Source organism: Gymnoscopelus braueri (genome assembly GCF_963280865.1).
Source record: "Gymnoscopelus braueri genome assembly, chromosome: 15".
Classification (NCBI taxonomy): domain Eukaryota; kingdom Metazoa; phylum Chordata; class Actinopteri; order Myctophiformes; family Myctophidae; genus Gymnoscopelus; species Gymnoscopelus braueri.
Window position 1 is genome coordinate 23314526 of NC_137620.1, and position 22349 is coordinate 23336874.

The following is a 22349-nucleotide window of genomic DNA, read 5'->3' on the forward strand; positions in this document are numbered from 1 at the left end:
GTCTTCTGTCTCTTGTTCTCACTCCCCGATTCACTTTGTCTTTTCTCCGTCACAAGGCCTGTGAATTACATCATCCCTCCCTCCCTCTCTCTATACAGCAAAAGTGTGAATTTAAAAACGGATCTGTTACTTTCAAACATGGCATCCCTATTTTGGGCACGTCGTTATAGGCCAATTTTTTTTTGCATTTTCTATTCAAGATCTTTTCGAATGTTTTCAAATCATTCTGTTTTGCGTATTGAAGTATGCAGAAGTATACTCAAAACCTGTATGGCGAGAGAGGATGGAGGAGCATGATGGTGAAAGAATGTTGGATAAGGGGGTGCGATGATTAACACCGTCCCCACAGGCGAGGGATAAGGGGAAGAGAGAGAGAGAATGACTGGGATGAAGGACGAGGGACTGAGAGCCATGAAGCGAAAGGGGAGAGGGATGAAGGGACTGCCGGGGGAAGAGGGGAAGAGAGAGGGAGAGATAGAATGGGAGGAAGAGGATGAGTGGCTTTGGAGAGAGGTGGTGCCGGACGCAGGTGAGGTTGAAGGGAAGCAAAATGTGAGTACTTCTTCCACCACTGGAAGAAGTACTCACATTTTGTGCTTAAGTAAAAGGACCAATACCACAATGTAGAGATACTCTGTTACAAATAAAAGTCCGGTATTCAAAATTTACTTGAGTGAAGTTTTTAATAAGTACTGAAAGTAAAAGTACTCATTTAGAAGAATGTCCCATTTCACAAATTTCCAAATGTATAAAAATGCTTCACAAACGCTGTGAGCTTGTAGATAGGGCTGAAGTGGTTAATGCATGTTTTGTAATAATGAAAATCTACAAAGTAACTAGTAACTAAAGTTTTCAAATAACTGTAGTGGACAATATTTACCTCTGAGTAGTGGAGCAGAAGTAAAATTATAGAAACATTTAAATACTCCAGTAAAGTTTTAAAAAAAATCCTCAAATGTGTACTTAAGTACAGTACTTGAGTACATATACTTAGTTACTTTCCACCACTGTAGGGAGGGGCATTTTCTCAACTTGAGCCCAGGGGCAGCACTGTGGCTCAGGAGGTTCCCAGTCTGATCCCTGGATTCTCCTCCTGGCTGCCTGTCGAATTGTCCTTGAGTTTTACCTATGAGTAGGGGTGTGCCGATATATCGTCCCGCGATATATATAGCAATACTTTTTCGTGACGATATGTATCGTTTTGGAAAAAATAAATATCGTTTTGAAAAATAATCGTTTTTTGCAATAATAATAATCCAAAAAGAGAAGTATTTGTTTGCATTAGCTTTTTCCCCCCCCATATATTTTCATAAGATGTGTATTTGGCTTGGAGGTCCGTCGAGCGCGTGGGCGTCTGTTGGGAGGACACAGAAGACCCCTATCTGAAACCTGAAAGTGGGCGGTGTGATCACAGTGGTCATCACAGTGATGGAAGAAGTGATGGAAGAAGTGATGGAAGAAACCATAACTTTAAGTTATGGTCCTATTTATAGGGCTATGCACATGTGTCATGCTTCCCTAGCCAATCACAGTCCTGAATAGACTGTGATTGGCCAATCACGGTGCAGGGTTAGGGGGGTACATCTGTGGCCAATCACAGCGCAGGATTTGGTGTGCAAATATCCAAACCTCACATATAGGGGCGGTTTCACCGCCCAAAAAGAGGGGAGAATGGGGCGGTGGAGGGAAGAGAGATACTGTACAAACCAGGCCATGAACTGGCTCACATCATGACAAAAGGGAGACCACACACAGGATTAAACTTTATTTCTTACTACAAAAAGACATGAACTGTGCATAAAATATGAGATGTGGACAGTCAGTGATATAGTGTAAAGTGTGTATGGCTGTGTGAACATGTACTGTATGTGCAGGTGCAAAAAGCAACTTAACTGAAACCAAATCAAACAAAACAAAAATAAGCAGGCAGTGATATAGGGAGAGAGTGAAAAATATTACTGGCCAGCCTGGTTTTATACCCAAGGGGGTGATTGGGACCAGGTGTGTCTCGCCCCCAAGACACACCTCAGCAGGCTGGCCCTCTCCTCCTACACAGGAACAGAAAACACAATTAGCATAAAACCAAACCAACACCACATCATAAATGGCAGTTAGACATGGCAAGGTACAGTATATATATATATATATATATAACGTTGTATCTTCTCTAATCGAGTATCTTTGATATACCTCACTGATTGGCGTGAGGGGAGGAGATAAGGGAGGAGTGGCTATCAGAAGTATCAGGTACGTTAGGGAGGAGGAATCGTAATCAGACGGATTGATGACAGGTGGGGAAGGAGTTGTTATCAGCTGAGTAATCAGGTTAGCGGGGGAGCTGATTATATCATATGAGAATGTTATCAAACGTGGTCTTTACTCCTGACCGGTCATTGTTCCTACTAGCTCCTGGTGGGCCTGCATTGGTTGAAGCTGTTTGGATTTTCACGTCTTCAGATAGATTTTTCATTCTTTTCAACTGTGGGAAAGGGAATTATTTCGAAGAATGATTTTGATTTGGTTGGTATAGTATATACAGTAACTCACTGTATATATCTTTCCAGTGATCTTTGGTTATTCCAGTAACATTGATAATGGATTGGCCTTCTTTAACTTTTTCTTTTGCGAGAAAGAAGATGTGGTATTTAATTTACAAGCACCTTCCTTGTTGCAATGTACAGTGTGCATGTTCACAGCACAGCACAGCCCCAGAGACCTGCCCTACTGTCTGTATCATGTTATCATATATTTTCTGTCGGGTGGAAACCTTGCATGTCCAAAACTGTTACGTGTTCCTGTAGAGCCAATGTAGATATTATTACTTAGTCACAAGCTCTTGTTAATTCCTTTCATTGGTTCAATATTTATAAAACCCACAGACAGACTTAACCACATTCACTTCCACTTTAAAAATGATGCAAAAAAAAAGCTTGTAAATCAGCTATTTTGCTACTTTTGCACGACACTCATGTACGACAAAGTAGCATTCATGCAAAAAAAATAAACATAATTAATTTGAGTTAAAAGTTCGAATATGGAGATGTTTCTGCCCGACAACAACGATATCCACCTCCCTCCTCCTCTTCATCCCCAGTTTCACTGCTCTTGTCATTTCTCTGTCACATGTTTGACACGTTCTCTGTCACTGCTCTTCTTCACCTCCTCTCTTTCTGCCTCCACACACACACACACACACACACACACACACACACACACACACACACACACACACACACACACACACACATATAATTACGGGTATGTGTGTACGTATGTAGGTATGTATGTAATTTAGATAGATAGCATGTTATGGAGACAGATGCCAGGTCATTGCTGACCTGGCATCCTATAGTGTGTATAGTCTCAATGTACAGATTATTGACCTTTTTGGATATTCTACCGTTAGACTGATGATAGGTTCTTGGTTTACTTATGATCCTAGATTACTATTTATATCCATTTGATGTATTACCTCGTGTCGTCCTTGCTTACTGTAAATCACTCTGGATTAAGAGCGTCTGCTAAATGCCTAAATTGTACATATACATACAGTATATCGTGCATACTGTACATACATACACATACATGCATTCATACATACATACTCTACAAAAAATATATGCATGCGTGTGTTCGCAGAGGCGGCCATAGCTATGTTTCACCTGTGCAACGGCCCGTCCTCAAAGAAAATAAAACAGAACATTGGAATGATGTCATGAAGAGGGTTAATTGCCATAGTCTAATAAGGAACTTTAATGGTCTGGCTTGTCGATCGATCCAGTAATGAGCAAACACGTCAGGCGAGATCGCAGACCACTAGCTACATAGGCAAAACAATATGATGCGCACACATGCATGCACACATCCATAATCTCTGTTCCTGTTTCCCTCCCTTCCATCTTTTCACTTGACTGTGCTCTTTCAGTCCCAGCATGACACGTCTTCATACAATTACTCTCCATTAAAAATGGATTAGATTTCACCTTCACAGTCTGGGTTAGTGAGAGAAAGAGAGAGGGGGGTGAGAGAGAGAAATCCTGGAGAAACGTAGGAAGGTAGAGAAAGATGGAGGGAGGACAGTAGTTAATGAGCACCCCTTGCCTAGGGAAAGATTCTTGCATCCTGCCGCTATAGTCATTTAGCCAACAGACAGCACAACTGTCTCGAGTCCACTTCAATTTAGCCTCATTAAGATCCGTGCTTCCCAACAAAGTCAAGACATCAAGATGAAAACAAGCATCAAACTTTGCTCTCTGCGTCTTAAATTGTTATGGTTATTATAATTCTTTCATTCCGTTCACACATTGTTCAGTGGGATGTGTGAATTGAGCTGTCACACATTTTCCAATTACCCGAGAAATTGGCTGCAGCACTCGTATACAAGTGTCAAATGGACAAGCAATGGTCAACCGCATGAATTTTAATGATGATCATTGAAAACTATTTTTGTGTTCGCTGCGAGCAAGGTTACAAAAAAAATGAAAAAATAAAAGCTGTGAAGCCGTGCATGTAACGCATGCCCGCAAATGTCTCTTTGAAATAATGCGTTCCCTTTCACTGGTGGTGTGATCTGGACAGGGATCACAGAGACCAGACTTGAGTCTTTCACTGCAGAAATGAGACTTGAGTAACAATATTCCTCCTCAAAGCAATTAAACTTTAAAATTATGTTGCTGCCGTGTAAGGTAACCTTTTCCTTCTAACTTCTAAGACATAGTTCAGATGAGAAAGACACCTGGGAACAGACTTTTATACAATATTTCCGCCCTGATGTTAGTGACTGTGTGTCGGTCTGATCAAGATGTTTAGCCAATTGACGTATCCCTTCCATTACTTTTGTCATATTTCTTCAACTTTCTGCCTTTTTTTAATGTTTTATTACTGATCAAACTTACTTCGCTGTCTTTTAAATATAAGCTTCCAGGTGATGTACCCTCCCTCAAATGATCTGTTTCTCAAGTTGATATTTATGTTGCCGTGAAGAAGTAATTTTTGTTTGCTAGACCTTTCAACTGAAAATGCAAAAACAATGACATGACTTTGACAAAAAGTAAAGGCAACCGAAGAGTTGACTGCGCGTCTCAATCAAGTTTCAAGTCTCTGCAAGATGGTCTTCATCCCATACTGAATCCAATGGTTTCCTCAAAAATCTAAAGTACCTTAAGAGCTTTGGTCGGGTATATTGTAAGTCAATGGGCTAAACATGCCATGTAAAGAAGAGATGCAGTCCCAGTGTATTGTCTGGGGGAGCAGATGGCCTTGGTTTGCCCTGGAGAGGTGAGGGGGTCTAGGGCTGGGAGATGGTCCAATCAGCCCTGCTCCTCCTCACACTCCCACCTGGGAGGGTTAAGAAGGGTTAAATCTAATCCCCTCACTGTGTGTGTGTGTGTGTGTGTGTGTGTGTGTGTGTGCGTGTGCGTGTGCGTGTGCGTGTGTGTGTGCGTGTGCGTGTGCGTGTGCGTGTGCGTGTGCGTGTGCGTGTGCGTGTGCGTGTGCGTGTGTGTCGTGTGTGTGTGTGTGTGTGTGTGTGTGTGTGTGTGTCCAAATGCCGGGTAGCCCCTCCTAATACAATTACTGTACAAAGAGTTCACATTAATTTCTGGTCATTGTCGTCTGCAGGCGAAGCTCTATTGTCTCCATAGGAAAAAGAGGAGAGATCTAGTCTGTCAAATGCCTCCGGCAGCCCTGTTCTGCTGTAGTACAGCAATACTCACATGTAGTACTACTGTACTCACTGTACTCTACTCAATGTACTCACTTTAGTACTCACTGTACTGTGGTACCATTAGGTTGACTATGAACATCCGTAACAGTCCTCTTGACTAGAGCTTAATCTGGGTCTGAAAATGTGAGGCTGTTCTGAAACCCCCCCCCCCCAGCTTAAATCAAACAATCCCACAATTTCAGAGAATGAGAATTTTAATTATAATGAGGAATAAAAAATTGTAATAACAAATTAAGTACTTTAAAAAAAGGAACTCCAATGCCTTTAGGGTATTTTGTATGTATGGCTTGAGAGTATGACGTCAAATACTCTGGAAAACAAAATGTCCGACATGTAAATATGGTCACTGTATGCCAACTTTGCCAAGGGTATACTTTCTGTTTCAATAAGCTTTTCTATTTGCAATCTATCTTGTTTTTTTTCACCATCGATCATTTAATTCAACTTGTATCATAGTGTCAAGACCCACATTTCATGCGCTCAACAACACTGAAACCTTAATATTTGAGTGCTGCGATTCAGACACAGTGTCATTCATCATACGGCTCCCCGGGTATTAGAATGAAGCACTACCATTCCGCCACGGTCGGGTAAAAACCTCACAACCACAGCTTTGGTGTTTGTTATGAATGCAAGCCAATTAGTGGTTGGATTTGTAAAAGCCCTATATACATCTTCGATCTTCGTATGACAAAGCTCACAATGCGCCACATCGCGACGTGTTGTGAGTGTCGTGTATTAGAGGCATCAGACCGTGTGTTATCAGGCTTGTAGTTGTTATAAGAAGAGGAGAAGAAGCAGACGTCAGGGTTTCCAGGTTTCCATGGTCATTTATTCATTCAAGTACAGCATCATCATAGAATCCAGGGCAGAGAGCCCTCTCCAGCAGCCCCCTCTGGGCACAACCATATATCCCAAAAAAACATCTCACACTGTTCTTATAGTAGAGAAGCCATTCTAAATAGCCATATAAGGTATGTACCAAAATAAGAGCAACACAATGGCCATTTGGCTCAGCTGCAGCTGTTGCTGCGTTAGAATATAGCCCATTCACCAAGCATTCACCAGTCACACACACTCATGATTACTCTTCTGACTTTTAGCAAGGTAACATTAGTATCATTTCTTAATATGTTTTGACTTGCACACTGTCCATATACCACACAACTTCCCCCCACGGAAGAATTTAATTTCTTTCGCAACCAGGTATATTGAATAAACAGTTTGCAAGAGAAAACACCAAAAAACAACATTCTACACCCCCCAAGACCCATGACTGGAAGTTTAACAAAAGGACATTCAGCAGATTCAACACAACCAACACATGAGACAGAACAACTTAGATACAGGAATAGAAATTACACAATAGTCATACAGTGATTTACATCAAATTTCAAAATAAAAATAGAAAATACATCAATACGGTGCTGAACTTTCTCATTTCGCATCGATCATCTTGAAAATAAAAACACCAGTCAAAATGCATTCTCATTCCCTAATCAGTGCGCAGGTCTCTCTGTTGTCTTTAAACTCTAGAATAAAATGTACACAACAAACCATAATATTCTGTGGTATGAACGAATGTCTCCTTAACACACGCCCACTCTAATACGTTAGAAGCCGAAAGCATACAGTTGAATTACACTCACCAAGCCGATAACACCCCCCTCCCGACCAATGTCCCCCCCCGCCGAGCAACCAAAATATAAACCATTTAATTATATATGATAACTACCAACGGAAGTGCCCACATTGATAACAGAAGGACAGTGTACCCTCAATGAAATAATAAAACACAAAGTAAACCCACATTAAATACAAGCGACCAGAGAGTGAAACAACTAAATCCTCACTTCACACTTTTACGCACGGCAACAAAAATAACGCTCTGTGGTTTAAATCACTTTATCACCAAAATACAACCTCCCGTCCTGAATGTTCAGTGCTCCACCCGATAATGCTGCTGTTGTAGTCTCTACCTCAATGTCCACGCACCCAGCAGAAAAGCTGAGCGCAGTTCCAGGTGATATCATTGTTCCAGCCAAAAAGATAGCCTCTCTCCATGCTCACCTCTCCTCCCCCCACGGACAACTTTGACACAAAAAGTTTTCCGCACCGCCGCCCCCGCAGCCAAGCGCTCCGCTCGCAACCACCATGAGAAGAGTAGACGCTCCCCGTAGCCAGCTGAACAGGTCATGAGCGGTAGTAGTCATCACAGCGTTGCCGTTGCGAGGTCCTTAACCATAGTAGAAATCCAGGCCGCGCTGACGTCCCCATGGCTGCCCCGCGGTGGTCCTCCTCGCCGTAGGAAGACATCCACGGCCCCGATCCTCCTTTCACAGGCCCGCAGTCACGGTAACCCTCAAAATACACAGGTTCTTCTCTAAAGCGCCCTCGGAAAGGAAAGCAACAATAGCCGCTGGTTCGCCAAATATGTCGTGTATTTGAGTCATTAAACTGCGTGTTATCAGGCCCGTTGGTGGTAATAATATGGAGGAGAATAGAAGAGAAGACGTCAGGGTTTCCAGGTTTCCATGGTCATTTATTCATTCAAGTACAGCATCATCATAGAATTCAGGGCAGAGAGCCCTCTCCAGCAGCCCCCTCTGGGCACAACCATATATCCCAAAAAAACATCTCACACTGTTCTTATAGTAGAGAAGCCATTCTAAATAGCCATATAAGGTATGTACCAAAATAAGAGCAACACAATGGCCATTTGGCTCAGCTGCAGCTGTTGCTGCGTTAGAATATAGCCCATTCACCAAGCATTCACCAGTCACACACACTCATGATTACTCTTCTGACTTTTAGCAAGGTAACATTAGTATCATTTCTTAATATGTTTTGACTTGCACACTGTTCATATACCACATGAGCTTGTAGATTTGCTATTTTCTCTATTTTTGAATTAAGAAGCTATTGAAAATTAGATAGGGACGACAGGGTTAATGTGGTTACATAAAATTTTATAAAATTATGATATTATGAAACATAATATCAAACATGTCAGACAGTCTACCTTTCCCAAAAGGAAATGCATGTAATTAATTCTGTCTGACCATAAGTAGGGATAAAACATATCCCCACCGGCCATAAAAATGAATCACCCGATGGGCGATATCAAAAGCAGCAAATCAAACCCTGTTTATGCGTTCCCCTTTATTCGCCGGGCAGGTTTCAAACTTCTGGGTACCGTGAAACCCACGCAAAGTGTGGCTTCATAAACAAACCATGTGTGACACAATTTTTCTGAGTCCCTGTCTCATGGAGCGTGTTTGGAGGTACAAGCTTTTAATCTGGCAGCCTGCAGCCACATTGTTGTTCATTCTGATGAACCCATTCACAGAATGAGACTGACAGGGAATGGCGCTGAGATACAACATAGCTCTCTGGAGGAAGCTGTGTGTGTGTGTGTGTGTGTGTGTGTGTGTGTGTGTGTGTGTGTGTGTGTGTGTGTGTGTGTGCGTGTGCGTGTGCGCGTGCGTGCGTGTCTTTTCCCCTCATTACCTTTGAGATAGAGAGAGCCGTCTGTATATATATATATATATACATACAATACAGTATACAGATCAAACACACAAGTCTAGTGGCTTCACAACAAAGCTGAATATCGCCTCGGCCTCCAGCCATGGTGTCTAGGCCCTCTTGTTTTACCTCCCTCTCTCTCTGTCTCTCTCTCAGATCTTGGGTCGGCTTATCAGGAACGCATTCAGACATGAATGAAGCTCTATAACCCTTTCTTTGTAAGGCGCCGAAAGCCCTGAATACTTTGGTCCACTTGCCTAATGTCTCTCTCTCTCTCTCTCTCTCTCTCTCTCTCTCTCTCTCTCTCTCTCTCTCTCTCTCTCTCTCTCTCTCTCTCTCTCTCTCTCTCTCTCTCTCTGTCTCGGCAGATGCCCCGGTGGCAGAGCTCCATGACCTGTTCTGTAAGAAGCTGCAGCAGTGCTGTGTGCTGTTTGATTTCTTGGACTGCGTGGCCGACCTAAAGGGCAAGGAGATCAAGCGCGCCGCTCTCAACGAGCTGGTGGAGAGCGTGGCCACCAGCAGAGGAGTCCTCATAGAGCCCCTGTACCCGGAGGCTATCAAGATGGTAAGACACGGAGCCAAGGGACACAATAGAGTACCGAAGTCCTGACGTCACTCGCTCATCCCCTGGGTCACGGAAGTGATTTCTCTATGGAGAATAACATTGGGCATCTTCGAATCGTCTTGGGGATTTTAGAATTGTGGTCCAAAAATAAACAAATTGTGGCTCTGTATCGTTTATGATAGTCAGTCACTCATATTTGATACAGTCTGTTTCTGGCGAAAATGTTATGAATCCGGCGGCGGCAACGTTAGCGTTTTCTCGTCAGTTGATGCTTCATATCCATATGAGCCAAACCGCCGTGCTCATTTGTTTATTTTTGTAACACAGTTCTTATATGACAATATTAAACACGTCTATGGGAATTTAGAATGGGGGAGGGGGGGGGGGGGGGCGTGGCCCAGGTAGGATGCGTAAATTACAGACTTCGGTGCTGTAATAGAATAATAATATTCCATTCGGGTGAAGTTTCAGATCATTTATTCGGAAGATTTCATCAGAGCAAACAGCATACACAGATCCATAGAGCCAGGCCTCCTGGCCTGACCAACAGCCCCTCTGGGCACAAGCCTCCTGAAGTGTCATATGCGACACCTTTTATACACCAAGTTCTCTCCCCTAAATGTAGATAAATATAAACAGTCTATACTAAGTAACAGTACCATAGAGCTGACTGGTTAAATTAGCAATGACCATGTATAGTATCACAGGACAAATTACATGCTGACACAGAGCATAATGTGGAAATAGACCTTTGTATCAATTGTTGAATGACAGGAACAGAAGCTGTGAAAAGAACCCTGCTGTGTGGCTACTATTCTAGGGCCAAAATATAGATAGATACATAGATTGATTTAGAACAGGTTGGCATTCTGAAATAGCCATTACAGTCCAGAGTTTTTTGTTTTTGTACATGAATAAGCATATTCATGTACATACGACATAGAATGCCAAATCAATAGACATTTTCCTACCTACATGTTGATATAGCTATATATTTACTCAACCATTTACTGTATGATCAATCAGACAAAAATATCAGGAGACAGGACGTGCGACTTATAACTGATGCATAATTGCCTGACACAGAAGGCATCACTGACTCTGCCGTTAACCTAATAATAATATCCAAAGTAGATCTACTTGTTTGGGTTTGAGAGCTCTCTCTCTCTCTCATTTTCTAGAATTTAGTATATGTGAAATCTTTTATCTGGTTGGACGTTAAATCTCTGTTTTTCAAGGCAAAGGGCCCTTAGCACGCTGGCTAATTGGGGCGATACGCGTGTCTAAACACTTCTCTCCCTTCTAAACGTTAAAAGGCCAGAGACTATGCAGTCAAAACAAATATTTCCACATTTATGGCCAATGCCCAGTTGACAAATTTTTTTTTTAGATATCAGCTTTTATCTAAAATGTCTATATTAATTAATTCAGATAGATATCAAACATATCACATGAAACATATTACAGAATAATAGACCTGGTTGTTTTAGGTTTGAAAGCCTTGAAAGCCTCTCACTCATAATGTCAAATCTATCTCTGTTTGTATGTTAAATCTCTGTTTCTCAAGACTGAGGGCTCCATACAGATTCATTTACCAATTCGGACCGCCTTTCACGGATTGATTTTGACAGTTTCCTTCTAAGGACTTTGTACCGTACGTACAGGTATTTTCCGTCTGACGGATGGCTCGTCTTACACGACCTAATTTGGCTTTCACCAACTTTGCACCGGAGTACAGGTATTTTCCGAAATTCACGGAAGGCTCGTCTTTCACGACCTAATTTGGCTTACACCAACTTTGCACAAGAGTACAGGTATTTACCGAATTTCACGGAGGGCTCGCTTTTCACGACCTAATTTATCTCACCCCAGACGTTGATATGCCAGAGATTAGGCAGTATGAACAAATATTTTCAGTTAGATATTGAATATAGTTTTCCAGTCTTCCTGGCTCTTTCCTCCATCTTCACTTGGCGTACGGGTCCATTTGGTTATGTGTCTGACAGTGATCTCCAAACAGGCTAGTGGTTCCAGTGTCCAGTGCCTCTCACGTGCAGCATGTCTCTCTGTGGCAGTGATCTCCATTGGGCTGGTGGGTCCCAGTTCAGTGGCTCTCAAATGCTCTCTGTGGCTCTCTGTGCCTTGTCCTCCTGCTGTGGCAAAGTCTCTTGTTGTTTGTATGGTGTCGATTTCGTCACCTCTGCTGCTGCATGGTGACATTGTTGGTGCTGCTCTCATGGCTGGTGACCATGCATGCTCTGTGGAAAACGCATGCTCTGCTCCTTCCCTCTGTGGCTTGAAGCTTGTGGTTTCCTTGTTGTCATCACAGACAGAATAGATCGGTCTGCAAGGTTCCAATCGTGTAGACCTTGTTGAAGAAGATCATCAGAAGTTGATTCTGCATAGCTTGCTTCTGTAGTGCTCCTCTTTGTCCTCCATCGTCTGGATCTGGTCCGGATCTGCTTTGAGAAAATCTTCTTCCAAGAAAAATCCTTCACCCTTAAGTTCTTTTGATCAAGTATCCATAATCATAATTAGTTATGAAATATGAAATATTGATCCTGCCTCGACAACGCCAAATGTAATAGAATAATAATATTCCATTCGGGTGAAGTTTCAGATCATTTATTCGGAAGATTTCATCAGAGCAAACAGCATACACAGATCCATAGAGCCAGGCCTCCTGGCCTGACCAACAGCCCCTCTGGGCACAAGCCTCCTGAAGTGTCATATGCGACACCTTTTATACACCAAGTTCTCTCCCCTAAATGTAGATAAATATAAACAGTCTATACTAAGTAACAGTACCATAGAGCTGACTGGTTAAATTAGCAATGACCATGTATAGTATCACAGGACAAATTACATGCTGACACAGAGCATAATGTGGAAATAGACCTTTGTATCAATTGTTGAATGACAGGAACAGAAGCTGTGAAAAGAACCCTGCTGTGTGGCTACTATTCTAGGGCCAAAATATAGATAGATACATAGATTGATTTAGAACAGGTTGGCATTCTGAAATAGCCATTACAGTGCTCAATTATTGTCCACAACAGTGGAAATCTACCTTTTGCTTCATTTAAAAAATAAAATCACACCCTGTGTGAAGTGGGCGGCGTGGTCACAGTGGTCATCACAGTGATGGAAGAAGTGATGGAAGAAGTGATGGAAGAAGTGATGGAAGAAACCATAACTTAAAAAAAACCAATTTATGTTTTTTTTAAGTTATGGTTTCTTATATAGGGCTATGCACATGTGTCATGTTTCCCTAGCCAATCACAGTCCTGAATAGACTGTGATTGGCCAATCACGGTGCAGGGTTAGGGGGGTACATTTGTGGCCAATCACAGCGCAGGATTTGGTGTGCAAATATCCAAACCTCACATATAGGGGCGGTTTCACCGCCCAAAAAACAAAAAAACAATGCAGTAAATAAACAATACAGTTAACCATTTTCAACCCGGCGTCCCTATGTTGTGCATGTCATTATAGCCAAAATAAAATAAAAAATGTATTTTTTTAAAGCTCAGAATTGTAAAAAAAAAAATAGCACAAACAGCAGATCTACAAGCTACAGACCCATCTCATCACAGCGCATTCTGAGCTTGTAGAGCGGCTATTTTCAGTATTCACCATTATGAAAAAAAATTATAGGGCTTAAGTATTAACAACAACAACAAAAGTTCTTGGTGGCTGTATGAGCTCTATAGCGCCTCCACGAAGTAAGCATTCAGATTCATTCATATGTTTTGCTCACCATGTTTACAATCTTTGGTCAGTTTATTTGTATTCTTGGCCTACAAGTTTACATACTAAGTTGACAAAACAATAACTCTTCATCAAAACTGGATATCTCAATGTTTAATTCGCAATATCATGTATAACATCACAGCTAGATTGTAATGATGTACTTGATTGTAACCAACTATAAGATGTCCTTTCTGACATCATAGAAACACACTTTAGTAGTGCTTCTCAAAGTGGGGTCCTTGAAGGGGTTCCAGGGGGTACCCAGCTAAATTCAGTTTAACCACTTTAACCCTCAGCTATTTGAAAGTAGCCGATCAACAAGCTCACAACCCGTCGCATCAATTTACAATAGCAATTTACGCATATAGCAGACACTCTCAATCCAGAGCAATTTGCAAGGTAAACACAAGGTCATACATCAAATGCATAGAAATAGTCATCTAGGATCATCGTAAACCAAGAACCTATCATCAGTCTAAAGTATAATATAAAAAAATTAATAATCTATAGATTGAAATTATACAAACTGTAGGATGCCAGGTCAACAAATGAACCTGGCATCTGTCTACATAAGATGCTATCTAAATGACATTTTAACCTTTGCATAAGCCCATGCAATGTTGTCAAGGCTAGGGCAAGTGCTACGGGCTAAGGTGAGTCTTCAGATTACGACGTAATCATCGATACTGCTTGATGATCGAGGGATGAATGGATGGATGGGTGGTTAGATGGATAGATGGAAGGATAGAGGAATAGCTTGTTTGAGAGATGGATAAATAGTAGGGGTGTAACGACCCATTTTAACAGTGATACGATACGCATCACGATACATGGTTGACGATACATTGAGGATATTGGGTCATTCATGGGGATACGATACAATACGATTCAATGATTTCAAATCGATACAGTAACTATTTAGCAAGGAAATTAAATCTGTGTGAAACGTGTGGATAGTGCATTTATTATTATGGAGATAAATAAGTAAACACTGGCAAATACATGGACATTGTATTTAACACATATGGACAAACCCGCACCTTGACATGAACACAGAGAATACACACATTTATCAATGTGTGTATTCTATAGCAAATATAGCAGATCTACAAGCTCACTATCTGCCTATAGCTTGTACATCTGTCTATAATGATGACACAGGTTGAAATGTTTTAGAGTGCATTACCCACAGGCTGCATACAGACTAAAACCAACTTTAACATCTTGGTCTACCTGGGCTCGAGCAGCGCACATACATTAGTCACAGCATTCCCTCTTATTTATCCAGAGACACATAACCATGAATATTGATCTGGACGATGTTAGAGCTGCAGGATGAATTTGCAAAGATGAAATGTAGACAATAGTTTTTGTTGCCTCAGTGCAGTATGGATTTGTAAAAGATTCAGTCCTTTGATTTTGCTGTTATAAATACGCCAAATTTCAGCTAAACACTATACTGTTGTTGTTGTTGTTGCCGTTTTTACATGTATCAGCGCTAGTTTCCTTTTGCATAATAAATAGGCGTAGTGGATTGTTTTTACTGTAATATCACTATGCTTATATCATGGTGGTTGGGTATACGATTTCACTAGCTTGCACCCATTATGCTGAAAAAGGCAAACTCACAAGACGAGACAGGAGAAAGAGAGGTGGATTGATGGAGTGACGATAAAATGGACTAGAAAGAAGGGAAGGCTACGAAGAGAGAGAGAGAGAGAGAGAGAGAGAGAGAGAGAGAGAGAGAGAGAGAGAGAGAGAGAGAGAGAGAGAGAGAGAGAGAGAGAGAGAGAGAGAGAGAGAGAGAAAATGGGGTGCTTGAAATGGAGTACAGCTGGAAAAGGAGAGGAACATTAGTAGAGAGGGAAGTCGAAGAGGACAATGAAAGGAGAAAAGCTACCATGTTGATTAATTTGACTTAAGGTTAGGTGGTAGTTAGGCGTTAGTTAGGCATGGTAAGGATCTGGGGTGGGTGTTCAGAGCACCCTGATAGTGTTTCCTTTACTAGTGATGTCAGACAGCTGAATATCCAGAGGTGAGAGAGAGGTGATATACGGTAGTCTAAAAAAACAACATTTTACTTATGTATAAAACTAATCCTGTTCTCCTAGCTGTTCTTTTCTCACCAGGTTATCCAGTGAAATAGGCCTAAACATATTCAAAATCTGTAATTCAATAAAAACAATTAACACTGAAGACAGACACTGATGTACTGTATATAGGCCGTGGAACATGCGCAGCAGCTCGTTAACAAAGCGTGACATTGGATTAAATGTGCTGAAGACAAAATACGACAGAGAGTGAGGAAGGAGGAAGATGACATACAGGAAGTTATAAGAGAAGGGGGAGGGGAGGTATAGAGGGAGAAGGATACAGTTACTGGAAGGAAGCAAGGAGGAGGAGGAGGGGAAGAGATGGTTCAGGGGAAGAGGAAGCTAGCTCTCTATGCTTGTTAAATTAAAACTCCTATAGGGTTTAAATGTCCAGGGAAGTAGCTATGAAATAAGCATGTGTGAACTTGTCCCCTTTTGAGGTCCCAGTGAGGCTGAGATGTGCTCATGTGGTGTGACTTAGAGAAGTTTCATTAATATGAGCACTAGGTCATGGGAATAGATGAAAAGGACCTGGTATAGCAGCTCGATGGTTCCCAAACTTTTTGGCTCGAGACCCAAAAGAGTCTTTAATTTGCTTCCTGTTCTCCTATCATCATCATCATCATCATCATAACCTTTATTTCAACTCGGAGTACAGTTGAGGGCAAGCCGAGTATGACTATGACTATCGAGTCATAGTGAGAGAGAATTCTGTCCCGCAGTGTCATGTTCCTCTATTTCACCAGTGGTTAAATCCTCTGTCTAGTATGCGGTTCCTAAACCTTTTCTGGATCAGGGCCCACTTGAAAATCAAATTTTCCAAGGTTTGTAATAAAAACATACAATTATTTATTTAACATTAATTGTTTTTTAAATTCATGTTATATGATCATAAAATCTTGAGTGTTTTGCCAATTATTTGGGCGCCCACCAGTGGGCCCCTGTCCCACAGGTTGAACATCGCTGCTCTAGTACCATTATAAACCCTTCTACTACAACCAGTGTTGTCTTCGCGTGGGTGTCTCTTTCCCCAAGCCATTACTGCATTTCTGTTTCTGTGGTGGAGCTATTGGGGAAACATTATTGTGTGTCAGTAAATATACAATGCCATTCTGTATATTTTCTGAATTGGGAGGGGAGGGGGGGGGGGGGTCCCCAGCTAAATTAGTTAATATAGCGTCACAATCATTTTAACCACTTTAGCCATATTTATACTTTGGCTATTCATAAATAGCAGATATACAAGCTCATAGCACGTCGCTTCGCTATGAGCTATGAGCTTCTGGAGGTCCCTGGCACAACATATTTTCAGATGGGGGGGGGGGGTGGGCCACGGCCACGGCCAAATACATATCATTTTGGGGGTCCTTGACATGAAAAAAGTTTGAGAACCACTGCACTAGCAAACGCAAAGCTGTCTCCCTGCCAGCTCTACCTCTGTGGACACATTGTACCCTTTATCAGCCATCCACACACACACACACACACACACACACACACACACACACACACACACACACACACACACACACACACACACACCCCCACACACACACACACACACACACACACACACACACACACACACACACACACACACACACACACACACACACACACACACACACACACACACATTCAGTGACCGACAGTCAGAGCTTCGTGACACGCTTTTATCTGCTCTTGTGGTTGTTTCTTTATTATGGCGTACTATTACACCGAAGGCATGGTGAGCAGTATGTGAGGCACATGGGAAATAAAGAGAACTCTATGTCCTATAAACCCCTTGGCTGTCAGCTGTCCTAACCTTGAGCCTGTCACAACATAATAAGTCCTAATCCATAACAGCAGGACTTAAGTGTAAAACAACATGCATGGTTGTAGAAATTAAACACGGCAACATATTAATAACACTGTAAGAAGAAAATAGAAATAGAAAATACATTGAATTATTACATTAACATGGACTTGACAAATCCAAAACCATGGGGCAACTTCAGACTTAATTAAGACAAAATAAGGGTCTGTAATAGATTATCAATTTTAAATCAATTATCAATGGTGGGACAGGAAGGTAGGGTAAGTGATATGTTTTGGAAGGAGTGTTTTAAAAGGTTAAAGCTCTATATTCTGATACTAATCATTGCTATAGAGTGTTTTGTTCAGTGACAGTCAGAGGTCTCTCCACCTCTTTAATAAACAGAAAATACACTTTCAGGTGGGTTGCCAATTTTCAGCCAATCAGGAGAGAGTACCCATGTATCAGCTTAAAATTCTATAGTGTTCCAGTTCCAATTTTGTCTGCTCATTTCTTTCGAAAGTGATGACACACAATTCACTTGCTTATCCGGTTTCCTGTGTGAGTTCTATCTCCTAATTGGATAAAATTGGTATCCCGATCTGAAAGTGCTAAAAAGTTTACTAAAGAGCTGGAGAGACCGGGAGGGAGACTCCTGTAACTGAACAAACACTTTATAGCAATGAGTACTATGAGAATATAGAGCTGTTTTAGTTTAACAGAAGAAAATCACCCTACCTTTAATGGGATGTAAGATTATTATACTTTAGAGGCAGCAACAGGAAATGATCTCCCTTGCTTTTGAGAGGTGTACTGTGTTGGGAACCAAAAGGAGTTGTTGAGAGGATGACCTACTGTAAGTGACCACGGGGCAGAAAGTGGAGATAGCACTTAGCAGATCATTGATGTATTGTGGAGCTGATCCATGTAGGGCTTTAACCCATTAAGACCTGAGGCCGATTCTAAAAACGCCTTTTAAAGCCTAACAGTTTTCAGAAAAACTTGTGTTGCTTTAACAGTGGTACTCAAACCTTTTTGTGTTAAGGAAATTTGGCCGCCGACCCCCCATCTAAAAATATTTTCTTCCAGGGACCCCCAGATGTAAAGATTTGAGTTAAAAATGTTCGCTCTAAGAAATATATATATTCAAAGATTTGCAAAAATGTTCACGATTTAACAAAAATAGCAGATGTACAAGCTCAGCTTGTACATCCCCCCTATGTAGCAATCCTATGCACAGACAGAAGATAAACGACGGAAGTGAAGGCACAGTTGAGAGAGAGAGAGACATTGAGAGCTGTTTCTTTGCACCTCCCCCTCCTATTTCTTCTATTAATATTAAATTATTCTATTGCTACATTCTTATGTGAATGCTCTGATAAATGCATTCTTTGATGTGGAAACAGTAGCCCTTATTCTGTTAATCCTCTCATAAAGTTGCTTTAACATAAGGGGGAGGCAGGGCCTTTGCGTTTTGCGGAGCCCTCTGTGAACTAGCGTAGTGAGTCTAGGAGTCGGACCACCCGGCTCACGGGCGCAACCATTTCTTTTAACAGTGGGGGTGGCAGAGAATTATAGAGTGGTTATTGTGGCGATTTACAAACATAACTTTTAATTTCATTTAATCCATGGTCCTTTTTACATTACAGGCCATAGGAAGTCATATTGAGGGGAAAATGTGAAAGTTGAATTAATAAAAAACATATTGTACTGTATGTGCATTTGAGGTGACGGTCGGAACACCTTCTAGAAATACCGAAGCGCAGGAGGCAGGTCCCTTAGCCAAACTCCGGCATTAATTAACCACTTAAACCACTTATGGTTGAGCGGAGTCCCTCATGACTTTATGCTAGTGACTTTTCTGTTTTCTGTTATTGTGGGGAAAGCTTTTCACTTTGGTGAATGGTCAATTTTGATGTAGAATCCCTTCTTGATTGATTGAGTCTAAATATCATATATATTTCTGTTTGTCTCTCTGTTGACCTCCGTCCTTCTCATCTCCTTCCTCCTATTTCCCTTCTACTTCATCTTTAAAAAAATATATATATATTTGTGGTTTTACAGATCTCGGTGAATATCTTCCGGACTCTCCCGCCCAGCGAGAATCCCGAGTTTGATCCCGAGGAAGACGAACCGACGCTGGAGGCCTCCTGGCCACACTTGCAGGTACACACACGCACACGCACGCACACGCACACACACACACACACACACACACACACACACACACACACACACACACACACACACACACACACACACACACACACACACACACACACACACACACACACACACACACACACCCACACACACACGCACACCTCTAGAGCCTTCTCACTTGCATCTCCCCAACACTGAGAAAAAAAAGAAAGAAAGAGAATTTTTTTAAATCAACTGAGCAGCTCTATTACCAAATGAAACCTAGAATCCCTATTCTGGCCATGTAATAATAGGTGAACATTAGGCAAAATGTTGGAGCACAGTTCATCCACAAGACTCTCCATCTGAGTGTGAGTTGGTTGGGTCTTCTCCTCTTCCTCCCACGCAGTCAGGTCTTCATTGAGGATTTGACTGTGTGTCCTCTGGGATTCCAGGTTAGTCACATGATGCTTCCTGACCTTCCGCAGGGTGAGTCATTCATTCCAAGCAATCAGAGTCCTTCGGAAATCAATGGAAGTGAGGTAGAGGTGGATCCTTGTTCCAGTGACTGCTCTATTATGTTGTCTAGTGTATCTATGATCTATACATGATCTGAACTTATGACGCATAGTGTAGCCACCACTGTCGGGTGGGAACATGTCCAAAACCATTATTTTTCAGGAAATGGAACCAAAACATAAGGAAATAGTGAAATAGTGAAAGCTCACAACGCATCGCGTGTGAGTTAGTCCCCCGTAGCCAGACAACTATTCCACAATCTCCGAATGCTATATAGAGTCTGGAACTACACCTCCCGAAATCCGAGAGCGGAAGCTGGCACTTCCGTTCACGAAAATATGTCTTTAAATTTTATTTTTTAATTTCCATTTCTGCTAAGCAGCATGCTAAATATACTTAGATGATTTAGACGCTATGATCTGTACATGATCTGATCTTATGACGTGTAGAGTAGTTACGGTATATTATGATCTGTACATGATCTGATCTTATGGAGTGTAGTGTAGTTACAGTATATTATGATCTGTACATTATCTGATCTTATGGAGTTTAGTGTAGTTACAGTATATTATGATCTGTACATGATCTTATGATGCGTTGTGTAATTACAGTATATTATGATCTGTACATGATCTTATAACGCGTACAGTAGTGTAGCTGCAGTATATTATGATCTGTACATGATCTTATGATGCATAAATGGTAAATGGTAAATGGTGCATTTATATAGCGCTTCTATCCGAAGCGCTTTACATTGATTGTGCCATTAACCCATTCACACACACACATTCATACACCGATGGCGGAGGAAACCATGCAAGGCACCAACCTGCTCATCGGGAGCAATTAGGGGTTCAGCGTCTTGCTCAAGGACACTTCGACACTAACTCTAGGGGAGCGCCCCAGCCCGGGATCGAACTGGGAACCTTGCGGTTTTCCAGTTCACTCTACCCGGCCACTCTACCCCTGAGCCACTGCCACCCATGCGTAGTGTAGTTACATTATATTGTGATCTGTACATGATCTTATGACGCGTACAGTAGTGTAGCTACAGTATATTATGATCTGTACATGATCTTAAATCCTGTCTGCTGATCTACGATGGTCCAGTGCTGTTTTTAATCTTTCCAAGATAATCCTGCTCAGGCATTTTCCTGGAACTGGGAAAGCGTGTTGCCTTTTTGGGTAGTTTTATCAGATGGCCTTTTTGGTCCAATCGCTTGGTACCTCTCCACTGTGCCAGATCTGTCCAGATAGCCCATAGAGCATGTTTGCTTACACAGTAAAAGTTTTATATAATACTTTTTACTGTGTACTGTATATGGCTTCCTGTCAGTTTTTTTGCAGGATCCAAATACACGACAGAAGGGAATTCAATGGTTAATCCAAATGTATTGCTCCAGTTACCTAGAAATACAGAAAAACACAGGCATATGGAATCATCAGCTAACAGAAAGACTGTTTATCCTGGTCAGAGCACATTGCTATTATTGTTATGAAAATGGGGAAGAACACTGCAATCATTAAGAAATGTTTGCCTTATTTAACATCCACCATTTTGAGGCAGGTTATTCAATCATTAATCTAGTCCAGTGGTTCTCATAGTGGGGTCCAGGGACCCTCAGGGTTCCTTGAATGGGTTCCAAATGGACACTTACAGGTCTGTAACTCTGAGCGTGTATAAAGGGACCCATGCGGGTCCATTTGGTTCCATTTGTACACTCTCAGAGTTATGCATAACTGGGGGTCCTTGAAATGAAAAGGTTTGAGAACCACTGAGCTAGTGGGCATCTGCAATACTGTTATTATGGTCATCTGAAGCCAGGAAATAATTAAACAAATTACAGCTCGTGCAAAATAGGGCTGCTGGACTGGCACTTAATTGCGCTGGTCGAACAAATATAGAGTGAGTGCACAAAAGCCTGTGAAGAGTTGAGAAGGAGACGAGCGGAAATGAAAAAAGTACGCTTGTCATCCTCCTTTTGGAGGATATTTGCGGTCCTAATGGGGACATCGTTAACAATCATATTCAAAAAAAGAAATGGAAAAAATTTAATATATGGAGACAGGAAACGACTGACAACCAAAACACCAGGGGAGAAATAGAGCGAAGACAAAACAATGAATATGGAAATAACAAAATAGAAGCACAAGGAAATAATCATGGTTAACAACTCCCTTTACACTGTAATTTCTTTCCACAAATGGCAAAAGTAGCAGATCTTA

The 22349-nt window shown here is 41.6% G+C and overlaps 1 protein-coding gene across 1 annotated transcript in view; it reads left to right on the forward strand.

The window, feature by feature from the left end:
- ppp2r5b (protein phosphatase 2, regulatory subunit B', beta) overlaps positions 1 to 22349 on the forward strand; it is a gene marked incomplete at its 3' end in the record, with an annotated part of 58072 nt that overhangs the window by 22148 nt on the left and 13575 nt on the right. Inside the window, exons 2-3 of the mRNA XM_080450851.1 lie at positions 9622 to 9818; positions 19527 to 19628. Coding sequence (XP_080306977.1) covers positions 9622 to 9818; positions 19527 to 19628 — 299 coding nt within the window. The remainder of the gene's footprint in view (positions 1 to 9621; positions 9819 to 19526; positions 19629 to 22349) is intronic.